General features: G+C 36.8%; 1 protein-coding gene across 7 annotated transcripts in view; it reads right to left on the reverse strand.

Annotated features, from left to right (window-relative positions):
- Nucleotides 1–20,526, reverse strand: part of NTRK2 (neurotrophic receptor tyrosine kinase 2) — a 197,183-nt gene that overhangs the window by 106,817 nt on the left and 69,840 nt on the right. For 2 of the 7 annotated variants that reach the window (XM_058043682.1, XM_058043679.1), the window contains exon 12: nucleotides 10,473–10,544. The exons of 3 other annotated variants lie outside the window; for them this stretch is intronic. In XM_058043682.1, the coding sequence (XP_057899665.1) occupies nucleotides 10,473–10,544 (72 nt within the window). Of the gene's footprint in view, nucleotides 1–701; nucleotides 771–10,472; nucleotides 10,545–20,526 lie in introns of all 7 variants that reach the window. 2 more of the 7 variants (XM_058043678.1, XM_058043680.1) reach the window with 2 other exon arrangements.

Consider the following 20,526-nt stretch of genomic DNA (forward strand, 5'->3'; position numbering starts at 1 on the left):
AATTTATGAAAATGATGACATCACCTCTATCTTGTGGCTAAAGATTTTATTTGTTCAATAAAAATGTATAACATGTGCTATTTCTTTGTCTTTAACATATCAACAAACTCAGATTGATCTGTAATGCAGTAAGTCTAGAATTCTCCAACCAGGGACTGTGCTATGTATGGGTTAGAAAAACCTCAGCCAGGTGCTCTGCCTTGTGCCAAGGCTGATGGTGAACAGCCCAATGTGCACAATCAAGTTCTCTGCCTTTAGTTTGGTACACCAATTACTTGCATGGTACCCCACTATGCCACAGACTTATTCTAAGTACCAGGATCCTCTCTAACTTTTGTTTCACACCTTAGCTTTGTGCACATCATTCTTTCTGCCTGCTCTGAACAGGCTGCTGCCCTTAGTGGCATTAACTGCCTCTGTAATGGCAGAAAAATGTGGAGCTGGGAGAAATATTAGTCAATTATCTTAAAATTAACTGTATTTAAATATCCAGAGGAACTTAAGAATCAACAACTAAATATGACGGCACATTGAAATACATAAAAATCCCCAGGACGTGAGATGAAGGACAAATCTACCCCCAAAAACTTACCTAACTGGCTAAGGACAAGAATGTTTTTTAAAAGCTACATAGGGTCCTGCGTGGAATTCAGCTAGCTGACTTAATGGCACAAAAACTTCCTAGAACAGCATTGCCTTACCTAGTCTGTTGTTATCTGATGCAGTTGAGTTATTATGTACATCACTGTTGACAGCCACCATTACTTGTTCTAATAACATTTGAAAAAAACACATGTGAGAGTTTTACTATTAGTCAGCAAATGTAAACTTCAATAGTAGTTTTTGTCTGTTTTTTGGGCTTTTTAATCTTGTTTTAATAACAAGTGTTTGTGAAGACTGAAAGCTTACCGATATTCCACAGAAATCTAAACAATTCAGAGCCAAATCTTTATTTGCTTTCAATGAATGGGACTTACACTATCAGCTTCAAGAAAAGTTAAATTTCAATGTCAGTAGCAATGACTAATTCATGTGCATTGCATTTTCTTGTTTGTTTCTACCCTGGAAGTAGGTAATCGCACATACAGATGATGAACTTGCTAGCTTTGTACAATCCCACATTTCCAAAAGTGTGTGGCAAAATGCCTTTTCTTTGTAACAGTTACTAATGTCTCATGTAAGGTGCCAAAAAACCCCAAAGGAACCTGCTAATTCACAGACAAAAATAGAGTATCAGTTGAAGAAAGCCTCATTTCAGAACAGTAAGCAATTATCTGAAGGATATTTAGAAGTTATGGGTTAGAAAAGGAGTAATATCATCGGGGTTTTTAGTAGTCTACAATTAAGTCTACTGCATGGGTGCTACTTTTCTCATGAATTTCCTAAGTCGTTCAGACCTCTCCTGGAATTTTACTTTCTTAAATATGGGAGATTGCATATGTTCTTGGCAACTTAAGACAAAGGACACGTATATGTATTTACATAAAAACACACATTTATACCACACTTTTAACACAAGAGCAAATCCTTGCAAGGGAAAGGTTTTTTGTCTTTTAGATTATTCCTACCTGGTCTACTGCAGTCAGAGTGAAATCATATTGCTATGTTTTAAGACACCTCTGAATTTTAATTCGAGAAGTTGCCAACTAGTGAACTAATATTTAGTGTACAGTACACAGGTAAAATAGAGCTACAAACCAGATCTCTTACAACTACTGCAAACTTCACACTATAAGTCACGATGGAGGGCTAGGGGTGTGGGGAAGGTGGTACAACTATTTTAAGGAAGGCAAGCTGATGTGTTCTTGTAAACCACCAGAGATGCTTAGGGAGATAGTTTAATGGTGGGCTTGGTAGTGTTAAGTTAATGATTGGACTTGATGATCTTAAAGATATTTTTCAACTAAAGTGATTCTATTATTCTATATTCTTAGTTGCATTTGTGTTTATTTTAGTAATCCTGCTAACCAACAGTGGCACCTAAAACAACCATTATGGGAGAATCCTCAGACCTATGACTGAGCAGTCTACAGGAGTAAAGAAGTTCACAAGGGGAAGGAAGTCCTGCAATTCCTATTGAAGGCAAAAAAATTAATCACAATAAAAATTTATTTTAAGGAAAAAACTAAGTAAGAGAAAGGAGTAAAAAAAAAAAAGAAAGAAAGAAAGGGAAAAGGTAAAAGAAAGAGAAAAGTGAAAATAAGACGAGAGTCTTTTTTTTTAGTGTTTAATCACTAAAACAAGGAAAGAAACCAGGTGCAGTACATAGAAAAGGATATATGAATACAAAATAATTGTGGGGAGTGGGCGGGAGTGGGACAATGCAGCAAGGAAACAGGACAAATATAAAGATGCAGAAACTGAACAGAAGTGCTTTAAAAAACAAAACTTCATTTGTATACTGGATCTCTGACTATTTGGAGACATTGAGCTAACAAAGGCAAAATATTATGGGCAGTAGATATTTAGAAGATGATTCCTAAATGGGATGCCAACTTCCCATTTGACTTCTCAGAGTTCAAATGGAGTCAGTTAGGCAGGTTGAGGGAAAGCTTCATTTTGGGTTGAATTGCTGCTGAGGTGCTAGATTCTGAGTTTAATATTAGTTTTAAAAGTACACTGCTGTTATATAAGCTGCCACTCAGACTTGCAGAGGAAAGTACACTAAAGAATAAAAATAAAAGAATGTCAAAATGAAAGTGGAAGACAGGAAAAAAACTATTCATCTTCCCTGTACAAGGAATGACAGAATTTCATTCATCCTTTAAAGGAACATTATGTATCTGTCTCTCTGAAATGCAAATTTGTCCAAGACAGTAAAGAAAATAATAAGTAGTTTAAAATGTGATAACTTTACTTCCAATAGCAGTTCTTCATTCAAAAAGCTTTGAAATCAGCACTGAATTAATTACTAGTCTTTAAACAAACATCATAAAGAATCTGGAGTACACTATTTTGGGAACATCAAATTTAAGCCTAACTGCTTAATAGAAAGAGAAGTTTGAATTATATTATTAATAGGGATCTGGTTGAGCTACCAGTGAGGACTTTTTTTTAATCCTACTTTCTAGAAGCACCACAGTTGACCATCTCATGAGCTTTGCAGACCTGTATCTCAGATACTGGATGATCTGTACTGTTCTGAGAGTTTACTGTGATTGGGAGCTGGATGAAATGCCACCAACTAACTGTTCCCAGCTTTTTGATTCATTAGAGAGGAAAGCATGAAAGGAAACGTATAACAGGAAACACCCTACCTTTATACCTACTGTAGTGATTTTGAAAGAGGAGCCTTTAAATATGACCATTTTTAAATATAAAGAAGCCATTTTTTTTCCATCTCTTCTTCAACCAGCACACAACAAAAAACTGAGCAGTCAATGGCATTGTATCATCATATGCATCACAACATCTAATTCACGTATTTGGGAAAATGTCTGTTCTTGAGATAGTTGCACATTCATGGACTCAATTTCTACCTATCCCAAAAATATCAATCACACTTCTTCTCACTGGTTATGTTCCCTACAAGCCACCACCTAAGTCATTCAGGAAGGAAAATGTTACATGATGGTAATCTTCTGAACTTTCTTCACAAAGCAAGATGCTAAATTTTAGTTGCCTAAAATCCTTCTTGCTCCAACAGGCCTTGAAATACTATATTTCAATGAGTTGTAACAAACTGGAGCTCTGAAGTCAGTCTTTCTTAGTCATTAACAACCTGACCTACACTGTCTAAATAAATGTTTCCCATAATTATGACTTAACTGAATATAAAACTTATTATATATACTCACATCCCACTTGCCAATTATGTCATTATATATGAGTTACATAAATTTGGACACCATGTATGTAAACCAAATCATTGAAGGGAAAGTACAAGGAAAAGAAGTGCTGAACAACTGAAACTTTCTATGACATTTAGTCTCATCCCATATTCTCTCTTCATCAAGTGTAAAATATTGCATAAGGTTTGCATAAGGTTTATTCAGAATATCGTTTGTGGCATTGATCTAAACAAAGCATTTGAATCAAAAATCAATGCACACTTTACTTTTTCTAATGTGGACTAAATGAGCATACATGGCATGTATCTCTTCATTCTTTTTACATGAACTGTGATTCCTATGGAGAAAGTTCAAGCTGATGACTGGAAGGGAGGAAGGCTAAGGTAAGATGCAGCTGTATAACTGAAAAAGGAGTCTTAAAAAATTTGTCGATTTCTTGTTTCCAGAAGGAAGGAAAATGAAACCATTTATTCCTAGTTCTATTTGCTTCTTGGATCTGAGCCATTGCTTCAAAGAGCAGTGCTGGCTAATGCTGTGGCAAAATCAGAACAAAATGTCACCTAACTTTTGTTGGAAAGTGAGAAGAGACTCCTGGATAGCTTTTGCCGAATTTTTGTTGCACAAGGAAGAATAATGTCTTAGAGCAATGCCTACACAACAGCAGAAGATAAAATTCTCTGAAGAAATACCTACCATTTCATAGGATATTGCAGATTTTACACACACCAGTCTCAATACTGCCTTTTGTTTCAGAGCACAAAAAAATAAACATTCACTACAATTTTTTTCTTTCATCTAAAAATAGTTTTTACCTGATGAAATACTAAGACCATATTTTTAATTTTAATTCATATAATTAAGAGCTCTAATGACAAGCATAAATATTACTTTTTTAACCTAATGATAAAACCATGTATAGAAGACAAAAAAATCGACTATTGGGGGCTAGGAATCCACAGAAAATTCTGTAGCTGAATTCAACATTAGTCTCTATTTACTGATCCAGTTTTCCTGTAACCAAATTTACTTAGTAAATGGGAAAACTAGGACCAGAAGAGACTTAATAGTCTGACCCATGAAGTTACATCAAGATAAAGAAATTTGACCCTCTATATGCTCCAATTACTTATAACAGGACGGTAGCACACAATCATATTAAACTCAAGATTATTTACAGTAACCCAAAGCTAAAAACGTTCTTCAAAATATACAGTATCTTATAAAGATTTCTTTTCTACTATAACTGTCTCTTCATCTAATATCTAAATTTATGCTCCACAGATAAGGATACATGGCTTGTAATTTTATGGATGCTTCCACCTGTATTAGATTTCCAAATAAGCATAATAAAAGTGTAGTCATCTGTGTCAGTATTGCAGCCAGTATTCAAACTATTTAATTGTTTGTTTCATTAATCTAGAAGTTTATGAAATAAGAATGGAGGTCAAACAGCACATACTTAGGTATAGAATCTCATAAAGCTGTTCTCAGTGTAAAAGAAGTTAGAAATAAGAGAAGATAAAACTGGACCTTTTTACTCAACATTTTAGAAACCAAAAATATTTTGTGTTAACAGACCTCTACACTGTTAATAAGGATCATTTAATATCTTAATCTGTTTTTCTTTAGTTTGATCTTGACTTTTGATTTTATTTCCCAGTATGATGCATTGGATATGATGCTAATTTTCCAAGCAGGCAGCAGAAAAGAAAACATTTGTGCTCTGCACTCTTGAAGGAGAAAATATTTTATCTTTCTCAATGAGAGTCATTACCCTCATGACTTCCAGGGCAATATCCAACAGAAGTTTCCTTTTCCAGTACTGCTGCTCGTGCTGCAGTTGTTTTGCTTTCTATTGATTAGTCAGTCAAGGACATTAAGAACTGAAGCTCAAACCACCATTACTCAGAGACAGCCAGTACATATATTTTACAGAGCTTCTAATTCAGGGACAGTTAAAGGAAAAAAGAGAGAGTGTGAATAAGCAACTGCTCAGACACTGAAACAGAACCTGGCATAAACAACAGCTCCCCACAGAACTACAGAATATGTGCATTAGTAGAAACCCAACTCACAGGAAAGAGTGTAGCAATTACTATTTGCATACACATTTTAAAAAATGGATATCTGCGGGTTATTTTACAGTTCATTTGCATGAAACTCTGTATGCCTGAGAGATCAATCAATAAATCAAGGGATGCTTTCTCAAAGCTTCCTGCAAGTACTTTAAAAGTCAAAGCTCTTAGGAAAGAAGGTCCTTTACCTTATGACATCCCTAGAATTTGTGCTTAAATGCACTCATTGGTATGCATGTAAAATGCAGAAATGCTACTACACAGCTACAATTTTGACAAGTGTCAGTTTACAGCCACAAGGAAGATCAGACAACTTGAAAGACACAGCGTAATTATGTCTTGCCCCTTTGAAAAAGAGAATCACTGTCAATTTTGAAATCATTCTGTCTCTACCCAAATGTTGAAGACAACCCTACCCTCCAGTTATCTTGAGTAATTCCAAATATTCTGCATTTTCAATATAGGACCTTTTAATAAGAGCTGGAAAGAGAGTTTTTATATACAAATTAGGGAAATAGCAGTACTTGTTACAGTGCAATAGGAGTTATGGAACTGTATCACATATGTTCATTTATAATGGGATTATTTTGCTTACTGTTCCCTTACCACAATATTAGCACCTTTGATCTATTACTGTCCTCACAGCTGTTATTGAGCAATTCTTCATCTTCCTTGCTATGACATTTTACCTTTTGTCTGTGAAATCTGAACAACTCTTAAAAGGTGCATCTCATAATCACTCAGTGCTTCTAGCAAAACAAAATGGGGTTTCTTTACTTCATTAATTTCAACTGCCTTCTTTTACAGTCACTACTAATCAAGTACTTCCACACAGCAATTAAAAATTTTTCTTTAAAAAACCTCATCGTTATCTTGATTGTGATCAATGATCAAGATGATGGACTGACAGCAAACAACCAAGAGCCAAATTCTAGCTAGTCCCATTAATATTATGCTACATGAAGATAAAGTATTTGATTTCTGTGCATCTCTTCTTCCTCCATCTTCTGCAGGCTTCTAGGTCCAGAACCAGAGATCACTGCCCCATTTTGTTACAATTATGGCTCAAATATTTCACCCCACAAGTTCTCTCTTGATTGAAAACTTAAGATGTAGGTGCCATGGGTGATCAGGCCCACACAGCATGTGTTTATGAGATGTTGGTTCTGATTGACAAACCTGGTCTACATCTATGACAAGGCAATGCACTTGATGGATGAGGGAAGGGCTATGGATGTTGTCTGCCTGTACTTTAGTCAAGCCTTTAAAAGCATTTCCCACCCACAGCACTCTCTGGAGAAACTGGCTGCTCATGGCTTAGATGAGTGCACTGTTCTCAGGGTTAAAAACCATCTGGATAGCAGGGCCCACAGAGTGTTGGTGAATGGAGTTACACTCAGTTGGTGACCAGTCACCCCTGGCTTTCGCAAGGGAAAAAGACAAAAGAGCAAAAGAATTTCACTAGTTATCTCTTACCACAAATCCAATGCCACAGAATGGGAAAGAGACAACCTTCAAGTTGCTGTCCATTGAAGCTTAGCTAAAATAGTCCTCTGCAGTAACACATGGCCTTTGAGGGTGGTGAGGGATGAGGCAACAGTATGTTTCCTCCTGAACCTCGAGGCCTGATTTTGCATTCCTGAAAAGTCATCTTGAATTTTTGTATACACTTGTAGGCAGTTTGAAGAATGTGCATTCAGGTCCTGCACCTATTTCACGGCTCCATTATCTTTTCTTTCTCCCTGGATATTACAGTATATTGGAATCATTCCCCAATACAGAAGATGGAGAACATTTGTAAGGAAAAATACTGTGCAAAACTGTACTAATTGAAGCAATTTGAATCTTCCAAATCCCATCTACTTGGAGCCATTGTGAAAACCACGTGCACTTACTCCAGTCTAGCCTTGGTTTGCTTTACTCTGTTCTCAGTTTTGCATGGACACAAAATGGTTCTCCATTCAAAGAAGCACTCTTTGCAGGATATACGAAGAAAAGGAGAAAGAAAGTGGTCTTGGGAAAAGGGAAGTTTCCACTCATTTTATTTATGAGTTCTACCTCTTACAGCACCCTTTTGATGCAACAAATCACGTGCATTTAATGTGCTAATTCTGCCTATATTACTACCACCTGTAGACCCACACACTTTATAGTAAAAGCAAACAATTTTACTAAGTGATACTATGTAATTATAAATTTAGTTAACATCAAAGAAATGAGACGTGAATCTATAATAGATACCATGTGTAATTGCCATAGCTGCCAGAGCAGGCTATTAGCAAATCAGTGAATAAGACTGTTCTCTTATTTGAAACTGTATTCCTGCAAGTGGAGTGCATGGGTTTACACCCACATCTGGCACACAGGATGCCATATATGTTATATAAATTTGAATTTCTGTCTGAATACTCTTTGTCAGTCAGAGTGCTGGCTACCACTGACATACTAGGAATAGAAATTTCCAAGGTGTTTAAACAGAAATAGAAACATCCTTTCCCTTTCTGTGCAAGTGAAACCCTAACTCCTGTCCTGTTACCAGCTCAAGTAAAACCACTCTCCAGCATATTACTGTCATATAACTTTGTAGAGACAGAACCAGGAAAGGAGTATTTCTATTGCTCAATTATCACTGTAACATTGCTGAGGTGAGCCTCCCGAACTTCCCTCTTTCTACACAAAGAATATTCTTGTACATGTATTAAGGTTAACAAAATGCTTGAAATGCATTTGAAATAAACAATATTTCATCTCAAAGAAGAGAGATTGATGCTTTTCCTTAGGATTGATGCTTTCCCTAAAGGCGCCAAGAAAGGCAGAGTATTCAGTCTTCACAGTCAAACTGACTTTTCAATCAATAAGTAGGCATACCAATACACCCGACTCTTCTTTGGTCAGGCGAAGAGAAGGCCTACTTTTTGGGTCCAAAAACTAAACAGGTTCCAGCCTGCAGCAACTGCAGGTCAGGAGAACATGGAACTGGCAATGCTTTGGCCATGATGCTGCTGGAATCGGCCAAGGTGGTTTTCTGCACTTCTGCTACAGCCACTGCACAAAGAACCAGCAACAGTGCTAACACCTGCCTTTCTTCCTTTCATAAGACAGGGTTTCCATCTCATTCCCATGTCCCCAGCCTCCCCCCAAAAAATAAACTCGAGACTTACATGGAGCAAAGCTACTGCAAACTATAGCTTGAGTGACCCTTTCATACCTGACTAATCATGTGAATTCAGACACACAAGATGATGTGGAACAGACATAAGAAAAGCCAAACAGTAGTTAACATGCCAAAATCTCTCTGGTGTAAATGGTATGTGCAAGACTACTTGCTTCCAGGCGCATATGCTAAGGTAAAGACTTCAAAGACAAAGAGGTTCAGGGCCATATTTGCCAGTAAATAAAAATATGCAGGGGTGTATCTTCTTTTCTTTTATTCACAATTATTTAATCTATATTAAAGTAAGTTACTATTTTGACCTAAGACAAACGGCATTCCCCTATAAAATGTTTCAGTACATTTCAAAGGAGAGAAGGTCTCAAAAATTTTTTTCAAGTACTTATAGGGCCATCCTACTTGAGGAATGAGGGAGAAGCTTGTTTTAAACCTGTGGGTACAATCTATGCCTTTCCCTGTGGGCCAGAGAACATAGCCTAATCCCAGTGCCTTTAATGCCATTACAGGTAACCTCAAAGAGTGCTGTGCACTGCCCCAGAATCAAGTCGAATTATACAGTATATGCAAACCACACACTGTGACTACAGTCCAGAGAGACCACTTAAGGGATAATGCAGGACTAAGTTATTTCTGATTACATGAAGTTAATTGGAAGAGGTGAGTCAGTTATGTGAGATGCATGCTATTATTGCAACTGAATATATAATTTTCAAAATGATTGTACCAGTATTTGTTAGTGTAGGGCCCAGAAGTGTGGCACTTGGCCAATGGTAATTATTTAGGCGTGTTGCCATGAATTACTATTGATGGAACACAAAGCAATTTTTTGACATTCTGTCAGAAAAATGCATTAAAGGTACTTGAGAGCTTTTGTGATTTTACTCTTGCCTGGACTGGAAAATAAGATGTTGATTGAAAAAATGGCAAAAAACTTTAAAAAACCCCACCCAAACCACACACAAGCCTAAGTCAAAACACAAGATTTGCAACATTTCCCTGGATACACAGCTAGGTTTGCTTGCTCCAATGGATTCCTAACAGTTGCTTCACAATGTATATGTAATGAGCAAACCAGGACAGCAACTTATGTTTTCACATGCTTATTTACACCATTCCAATTTTTCAAATATTTCAATAGAAAATAAATCGCTTTCAAGTTCTGTTCGAAGCCCTGACATTAATTTCCCAGATTCATAAGGGAACATTATATGCATCATTAATTATTCACAATTTTGACTGCATGTATATTTTTTCGAACAAAAATGTATGTATCCATGTATACACAACTATACATAACAGGATACATGCATCCTGAAAAAATGACTGAAACATATGTAGTATTTTATAGTGACATCTGTTCTAAGAATAAGTAATTAATCAGGTCTATTTAATAACATTCTTTACAGGTTAGTCTGAATAGCTTTATTATCTCACCTTCATTGTCGCAGTCTTGCAATGAAAGCCATATTTGATCTACCAGACCAACTCCTTTTACTTCACCATGAACTGGAATGGAATGCATTACCATTAATGCAATTAATGCAAAGAGTTTGGTTTGCAATTGCCAATGCTACTAGTTTTTAAGTTTCTATTTCTACATCAATTGCTTTATTTTTCCTTCTACACTGCAGAAGAGAAAACATCCATTGTGATATTTTTAGATTGTTCTCATTTCACATTTATCACCCATAACCATCTATAACATGAGATTATTGGTATTTTTTGGACCGGATTCTACCAGACATAAACTGTGCATGTGTTTTAGAGCTACAGAAGCACACATCACTTAAAAATATTTATTAAAAATTGCAAGATCATCTTTACGATAAGCAGCAAGGAGATACTCTTCAATCACTGGCTAAATTCTTTTTGTGTATATTCTTGGCCTGCAAAGACAAACTTGTGGTACTAATAATCTGCACAAAAGTCAGAGTCAAGGCTTGGTCATAGTGCATGAAGCATTTTTTTTTTAACTTGGTGCTTATGGTTTTGTCCAGGACTTTTGCTTTTGATGGGTATCACATAGAGGCAAACCCCTTACTACCTAACATTGAAACAGCTTGTTCAGCACCTGGTGCTACTTCTCACACCCAGAACTGAGAGTAACCTACAACCAACTTGTGTTGCCCAAAGCTTCTGCAAGTGCCCCGTGTTGTGCCAGAGAACCTGCTGCTCCCTTGCTGAAGGCAGGAGGTACCCATGCAGCCAAACAGCAGGAATCCAAATCTCCCCCTGTTCTACTCCAAGGTACTCAGCAAGTGGCTGAGATCACACAAATGTGGACAGAAGAATTTTTTGCAAATTCAGTGCTGAATATTTTTTGTAACGTGAAAAAAGATTAACTTCGCAAGCAAAGGCAGCAGATCTGCAGCCAGCAGATCTGGACATAGGTTATAAATTCAATGTAGGGACAAACATCTAAAAATAAAAAAATATTAAAAAGCAAATCCCAGCCAAATGGCAAGGCTCAATTTAAATAATCTATTTAAATTATACCACTTGAAAATTTGTGTAACTGCACATTTATATATATATGTACATACAAACTCCCTCCAACATATTTCATATGAGTCACTGAAGAGCTTTTTCCTTGGAAATTGCATTAACATTAAAAAAAAAAAAAAACAGCAATAGAAACAGATTTTCTATTACTAGCATTTTATGAACACCATAAAATCAATAGGATATATAAAGAATTCACTTGGGCCATATTAACTATTGTGTCAGTGGAAAGAGCAAAGTGAACTGTGGACATTCTTTGACTGATTTGAGATTATGATCAACAGCAAATCTGGATCCATCATGTTCAACAAGAGTGATTAAATTCATAATATTCTATAATAAAGCTGAGCTCCAGAAGCTTGCTTCTGGAATTATTATGATAACTCTGAACTCTGTAATGACTTTTGACCTTTATCTTGTCCAGATTTTCCTAAAAGGCAGGAAAAGGAAGAGGTGATGGCCTGAATGTTATTTATTATTTTTTAGCCGACACAAAAAATTTTACTAGACAAAAATTTTTAGCTCCTGCAAATACATTCAGCTCATTCTACTCAAGTTAACAGATCTTAAACATCACTTTAAAGTCACAGAATTTAATTTTCAAAAAGCAGACACCGTAAAGCTGTATGATGTCTTTGTGAAAACTGAAGCATTTAAGGAAAGATTCAAGTCTTGCTTGCTTCTAGACAAAGCATCAAAACTCTATTTTGGCAGAAAGAAAATGCTTGACTGAGAGAATACTCCAACAGAATTCTAAACAAAAGATATTAAAATATTTTTCTGTATTTCTGACTGTTTATAATATTTCTCAAGACAGGAAAGATATTTTACGGGGACAAATATTTCCATTGCCATTAAAGGAGCATTGTTTCCTTTACTGCAACTAAAATACTGGATCTGGTACTTCCCTTAGGATTTACAATATAACTTCAGGAAGTGAGGTTAGTTAATGAGCATGTAACACATTTACTTAGCCTACACTGAACTTAGTTCTAAATAAGGGAAAAGAAATTTATCAGAAGTCTAGAAAAAAAGGCCGACAAAAAACATATTAATATTTTTTAAAATATATATTTCACTTGCAGCTTTAGAAAACGAAATACCAAAACACATCATTGCCCATGCAATGGAAACAAACTTTGCCTTGCAAAGATAGAAAATTTTGTCAAATTCAACTCTATTTTACAAATCTTGCAAAATCAAATAATTGATACATAACGTTGCTTAACATCTTTCCTGTCCATAATGCAACCACAGTATTACTGGAGATAGGATGGCAGGGAAAAAGCCCCTTTCATGCCTGCATGATGCTGTTCACAAAAGCAGCACCTTTGTAGCTGGATCAGAGCAGAGCCCTCCCCAGTAATAATGTGACTTTCTGTCCGAGTCTAATAGTTATTGATGACAATCTCGAATAAAATAGTAATTAAATCTTCCAAAACACTCCTATGACTGGGCAAGGCTTGTGAGAAGGACAGACACCAAGCAGCAGTTCTGACCTTGAAAAAAAACTATTGATTGGATTTTGCCTTGTGAAAGGAAGGAGGGAAAACTGAAACCAACCATTCTGAATCATTAATGAGCTCCCACAGCATGGTCCCAACTCCAGTTTTTTACATATCCATGTGCATTTTTCTTTTGGCTTCCACAAAATTAGCTCATATGCAAGCTATACATGAAAAGAAACTATAAATTCATTCAAGACAACATGAAGACAACTTGTAGACTGCCACTCAAAGTTTGTGTATGTCAGACTGTGTAACCCTGAACAACATTAATGTTACATATACTTTTAAATACACACACACACACACATATATATGTTCTGTGTGTATGTGTGTTTACTCATGTTATGTTAATTACGGTAAATGAGTAAAAGCTGCTATTAATTGCCTGTGCTACTACTCTGTTTCTGTTTGTACCATTGAGGCAGAATGTGACTTTCCAGTCTTTTGACAATTCTTAGGACTGAAAGAACTTTGAGCATATTTTCTATGAGGAATTTGGCCCTAAAAAAGGAGATGTTTAGGTTGTTGATTTTTAAAGAAAAGCTCTTTATAGAATAAAACAAAATAAAACTATATGAAAAGTTATAATTTGTGCAGCAGGAAAAATTCAAATAACTGTTGTTTTGTATAGATTAGCACTAAGGTGATAAGAGAGAAGTAAACAGGGAGCAAAAAGCCTACCATTAGATAAAACATAGGAAAGTGTGATTATTTTCTCCTTATTTATCTTAAATTTTACTCATCCTCCTTCTTACTGAGTTTTCCCTCCTCAACATATTCCTTAGTTTTTCTTCTATGGCCTGCTTTCCTACAGATTGTCTCCAACAGCTTTTCTTCAGTAGGTCCAGCCATGCTGCTATTTACTGTAACACAAAGCACCCTCCTTTGCTCTTGGCTCATCTAGCAGTCCTAAAGAAAATAATCCCTATTAATGTAATTCTGAACAGAAGTCATAATTTAGTTTATAAAACTACTTTTCTGATACCTTTATTAAACAAATCAACTATGTTAAAAATGGGAAACTATGAAGACAAGATTTTTTTTAAACGTGATCAAACCAAATGAACTTGAAGAAAAACAACCAACAGCCAAAGGATCACTGACTATAGGAATTTCATCTTAAAGAGACACAGTCCAACAAAATCCAGCAAGGTGGGAATACTAAATGATTTTTTTTGTTTACCATCCACTACAAGAAGGAATAAATGTGATGACTCCTGTCCTCACTGTCACACAGCAGTGCATTAGCAGAAGTATACAGGCTGTGTCAGCACAAAGGAGTGCACAGTGTTGTCTAAGACAGTGCGTTCATGTGTGAGAGAAACCGGTTACTTTCAAAACAACCATGTGATTAGTTTCCTTTTAATTGCCTATTTAATTACCAATACTTTCACTGTCTAGAGATTAGAAATGCCATCTTTACCAAGGATAATATGGTAACATTGACAAAGGTAGGAATTGCTACTAGTGGAAATAGATTCAGTTGCCCTCTACACTAATAGGATATAAAATCTCACCACAGTAACACTACAGTTTCTTTACTTAATAATTACAGAAATAATGTCATGAGATAATACGCCAAACATTATCTAACACCAAGTACATAGAGGATTAAAATTTCTATACTGGAATAATTGCATTCAGAAGGAGATTATCCCTCTAGCCCGGAACTCTGAAATACAAAACTTCTGCTCACACCATGGAAATACATATTTTTGTATGCTAGCAAAAAAAGTCCAAAAAAGATTAAAAGAGCAGAGGTAAGAAACAGTGAGCTATACAATGATACAGACACTTATTAAGTAATAGAGAAAGAGATGACTACAACATGTGAAGGACAAGGTATAAACCTACTCTATAGCAAAGCCAGAAATAAATGCGCCTCCAGTGCCAGCACAAAACTCCTGTATGATCACACAGTAAGTTCAGCAAGAGCTTCACAACAGGAATTACATGGTGCTACACAGAAAGAGAAGAACCATTCACAATGTTTCTGTTCAGCTTACATTTGTGCACTGGCTCTGTCTGTTCCATAAGACTCAAGCAATGAATGATGAGGTGTTACAATGCCATGAACTGGCAACACCTAAATGCCATATCCAAGGGTCTATAACACCTATGAATTAATTCTTTCTCATAAAACCAGAAAAAGAATATTCCAAATTAAAAGACCATTATTAAATATCTTGTTCCCATTACATTTCAAATTAAAAACCTTCCCACTTTGGTCACATGTCTGTGTTCAACCCCATGGCTGTTTTTATACAAAAATCAAGGAGGAATAAAAGGCAGTGGAACATATCTCCGTAAAAAAAGTTTGCAATCTTGGCTATAACTCCTACAGCCACCTAACTACAGGTCAGAGAGGACCTGTAATGGTTTGCAAATAATGATCTCCATACAGCCCTATGTATAAAGATCAAGGACAAAATTTTCCCCTTCTATGCATGTTACAAATCTGCTATCTGTGGAGTCTATCACAGTGCTGATTCTGCACTGACAGGTGGCTCCTATTTCCATCAGTGGTGTTTGTGGTGCTGAAAAAGCAATAAGACAGACTAGGGCAAAGAGATTAGTCTCACTGCTGGTTGAACCCTATAGCACCCAACATCATGCCAGAACAAGCCATCCTTCTAATTTTACACAGCTGATCCACACCTCTAATCAGCTGCTTCTGCATGAACAATGATGCACATGGTGGGTGGGAGAAACCTCATTTTTTTGCATTCATTATTTTAATTGTACATATTGTACACACTGAAATTCACTGTATTCATTGAAATAGAGAAAAGTCTGGCTGCTGATTACATTTGTTACTGTATTCTTGGATATGTTCACATCCAATCTTGTGGCTGAGTGCTACTGCACAGAGCTTTACTATCTCAGCTTCCTACCTTTTTGATCCCATAGTAGCTGTGGCAAAAGAAGCACATTTCTTGGCCCTGCATCTTTAGTGACATTGATCTGGCCTTGGTGCATCCCAAGTTGAAGGTTCAATATTTTAATTTTTCCTTCACTTTTTTTGTTTGGTTTTCTTAAAAAAGGTGCATTGGAATTCAAGACTATGCAGATTCAATGAGGGGCATCATGTAAAACAGGTGACTGCAGGACACTGTTAATAACTAAGCAGTAAGAGCTCACTTACAACATAAACACAGATGTCTTCCTCTGGTCCCATGATATTATTTTGAAACACAGATAGCTTCTGGTATCAAATTCCACACTAACAAACCAGCCTCACAACTATACAGTTCCAATGACTGCAAGAGCTTCATTTCAGTTTGGCAGCCTTTAGAGACAAGAAAAGAGCTAGCTTCCCAAACTTTCACTCTGCTGTAACTGAGCTCAGAGTAGGTCCTGGGCCCAGTCATGGTGCCTGGACAAAGTCTGTAAGTGTTTGCAAAATACTTGTAAAATATGCATTTCCAATACCATCTGCACTTAGAAAAAGCTCTTACATTGTTGTTCTGCAATACATTATCAGGCCTCTCTCTCATGTCATCAGAGATGATACTCTCCACAGCTCTCAATTCTCTCCCCTCAGGGTTTTCTTTTGCTTTCATTCCTTTCTTCACTAACTTTCTCCCTGTTTTTTTTTTTTCTTTCTGGCTTCTCCTCATGACATCATCGACCATTACAAAGCCTGGCTGGGACTTTCCCCAGATAGACAAGAAATCACACTATGCCTGCTTTTGTCATGCTTTCAACAGAACTGAAGTGAATCCCACCTTCCTCATCACAACCATTGCATCTTCAATCCCAGCAACTCCTACACAGCTCTGGGCTCCTATCTTAGTACATTCACGCTCTTCTTTTTGTATCGAGAATATAATCAATCCTTCCAGTAAAAAAATTGGAAAAGGGTGTGATTTTTACCTTCTTTGGCTTGTTTTCTCTTAGTTACACCACACCCTTTTCTTCTTTCCTCATCATAACTTCAGAAATTCCCTACCTGCTAGTAGGGAATCTCTAGTCTTCTTCCTTGGACCTGAAGTCCTCCTCTTCTGTACTTCCTTGACTCTATTTTCACTTCTTTCTCACTCTCTTCATCACTTCTCAGGTCATGTATAAGACTAAGCTTGGGCTTTTTTGGTTTTTATTCTGGAAAAAATAATCTTGTCTATTTCTGAAACTTTTAACTGTGTTTTTCATTGTGCTCAATGACTGATTTGCAGGAGGTTCACCTCCTGTTGCTAGTTGGTTTGCTATTCTTGGACTGTTATTCTTCTAACTACAGTCACCTTTGTGTGTACCCAAAACCTTACTCAGCCCATGACAGCTGACCCATGACTCTTACTCTTGACCCATGACAGTTATTTCCTGCTGCTTTAACATATCATTCAGCTTCTGCACCTAGAGTTTTGCATGATTTACAGAACTATTTGTTCAATCAAAACTGCCCACACACTACACTTGCTTACAATTATTGAATTCCTTACAGTCTTTCTTAGAAAGGAGAAAATGTAATTTTCTTCATGCAGTAGTAGTCAAGATGGTACTAGTATGTGGAATCTCCAACCACAGGTACTGTTGTGTAAGACAGATGAAGCTCTACACAAAGAACTAGAAAACATTATAGTGCAGAAAAGGAAAACTGAATCTGTTTGCTCTTCTTGCAATAATCATGCAAAATCAAGTGAAGTTCGTTTCCCATATTTTTACATCCTAGATTGATCATCTTTTAGACCTTTTCTCCATTATTAGCAGTCCCTTTTAGTGAAATTGAACAAGATAAATGTGCCAAAATAGCAATCATATTCCAAAAAAATGTGCATCATAAGCAGTGAAGCCATGTAGTGTTTTAAAAATTGATGCATTTGGTTTTTAAGACTAAACTATGGCTATACTGGACAAATTAAAACCATGAAATTCTGCTAAATGAAGCAACAAATTATTTTGAGTTACATTTAGGAAAATATTCATCTACCTGTAGCAGACTGGCTATACACCAAAATAAGAATGCACTAGCATATGTGACACAAATATGAATGTACATGGACCCTTCAGGCTGTGTAAAAAGGATTCATCAGTTCAGTCTACAATCTGTATCGTGTCTACTACTAGGCTCGTGCAGTTTTCTTACTGGAACCAGCAAAATAGCTTTTGCTGCACCTCTTGTGCTTTACATACACACCAGCCAATGGAGTCAGCTGCATCTGAAGTGCAGCTAAGGGCACCCTCTGATATTTCAGTTCCTTAAACTCCCTCTTCCATAAGATTTTTGTAGCTAAGACAGAGAAAAATTGCTTGTCCAGAGCAGGCTCAGAAGAGACCTTACTACCTGGGGTTCTTCACTGCTACCTTTTTTTATCTCCTGCTGTGTTTGGAAGCAGTAATACCACAAACCACTCATATTTCATTCCCTATCTAAAAAGCTACTTAAGAATCACTCTAAGATGTCCATTCACCCAGAATCCAGTGTTACAGTGCCAAGGTTAATTGAGGAGCTAAAGGTCAAGATTAAGCTCCACCTGTTCTCTGGGAGGATTTAGTTTCCAATGTTACTTTCCCAGATGTACATGGAAGCTGACACAGCCAACCACAGGACCTCTGCCTGCAGCTCTTCTCTTCCCAAAGAAATGCTGACCCCCATCAAACTAAATGAGCCTGATTCCCATCTACACTCATTTACTGGCAGAGCAGTTAAAGGCGCCATAGTGTAAAAAACCATTCTGGCTCACTGACCATTTTTTGTAATTTATGAAGGATGATACAACCACATCAACATATTTAGATACCAATGATGCATTCTATGCAGCCTAGTTCCTCACCCCCTTTAAAAATACCCCCACTTAGCAAGGCTACTACTTCAGTTTAAAACATCAAGATATCTCTTTGAGTAGGTAACAGACACTGAATTCTGAAGCTGCCACTGTAGCTGAGGGTTTGTTTGTTTGTTTTTTTATAATTTTCCTCTTCACATTGAAGCAAACAAATTTGTGACCAAGTTGTTGAACTGTAAGAACACATCTCAAGGCATTTTCATAATATTGATCACAATCCTGATTGCATTTTCAGGATTGGAATGGAGGAGAAAAGTTATCAGTAGTCACCCACAATGAAATGTAGTTGGAAAAAGACAGGAAAAAAAACTAGCTAACTCTGAAGTACCTAATTTAAATTTAAGTAATCTTGAAACTAGGGGAGCTGAAAGAGGCACTAGAAAACCCTCAGAAGCTCCATGCCTTGTTCTTGAAAAGCAAGTAAAAAATGACAGGAACTAATTTGGTGTGCACAGAATGTGGGAGCTCAATGGCAAGGATCACTGCTCCAAGGCCAGCTGGTGTACATAACAATGCACAGTGAACATCCTTTTTACCAGTGGTGGTCAGTGAGAACAGTGCCTAGCTTTACACTTCATCCAGTCAAAGAACCTGCTGTTAGAAGCTTAGGTTTTACTAAGTAAAAACATTGCCGTGACTGCTGGAACAAATTGAAGTTTGTGAAAATTACCATGGCCTCAAAACCTAATCACAAAAGTGCTAGGGGACTGTGATCAATACTGAATGCCTACTGCAGCATGAACACTTTTCAGAGAACATGGATGAGGGTAATTGCCAATTGCATAAAGACTGCAAACACATGGAATCCCTCTTTCTTTAGCACCAGGAGAGTACACGCTGTCAGCTCAGAGCTGCCACAGGCAACATCAGCAGGCTGGCAGAAAAAGACAGTCTCATTCTTCTCTCAGGATTATCAACTTCTCACTATTGGAATTTGACACCCTTGGGCCTGATCTGTACAACTGGACAGACATTTCCAGTCCCTGCAGAAACATGCAGACTCTGACCTGAGGAACTGTTTGAATATACCAAAAGGAAAAGAAAATTATTCAAATTTCTCCATGTCCTTATGACACAGTGGCTCAAGAGTCTGAAAGCAAAAACATACCTCAGCTTCTTAGTTGGTTTACTATCATGCTGCTCTTGCACTTGCCACAGAACCTGTAGAGTATGCCATGTCCAAGAGTCAGGTATGGCCTGCTTTGCCAAGGAATGAAAGCAAGAATATTTCCTCTGATTCCTCTGCCTTCATGATAGATTATCTGCTGAACTGCACTGTAAGTCAACCATAAGTCATTCAAAACTATTCTATTGCTTTTCTAAAAATGTATTTTTAGAAAAGCAATAGAATAGTTTTATACTTTTCTTAGTATAGTTTTATATATTTTATACTTTTCTTTACCAAAACAACATGGTGGCTTAATAAAGAGAAAAAAGGTTTCTCTCTCATGAGCCTTCCTCTGTGCAGCACAGAACACAGGAACAGCCATGTTGGTCCAACCAAATAAAACATTGTCTTGGGTTGTTAAGATATGTGTGTATGGTAATTGCCATCTGTCAGAGGTGGGGCAGTTACCTTCTGTTAATTGGGCAGTTTTCTTTATCTCTTCCACAACCAATCCTCTCTCTGGGGAGATATCTTCTGTTAATGGGCCATTGAGTCTCACTGCATGACTGATAAAAATTACATCTGAT

This window comes from Melospiza georgiana, chromosome Z (genome assembly GCF_028018845.1).
Source record: "Melospiza georgiana isolate bMelGeo1 chromosome Z, bMelGeo1.pri, whole genome shotgun sequence".
Classification (NCBI taxonomy): domain Eukaryota; kingdom Metazoa; phylum Chordata; class Aves; order Passeriformes; family Passerellidae; genus Melospiza; species Melospiza georgiana.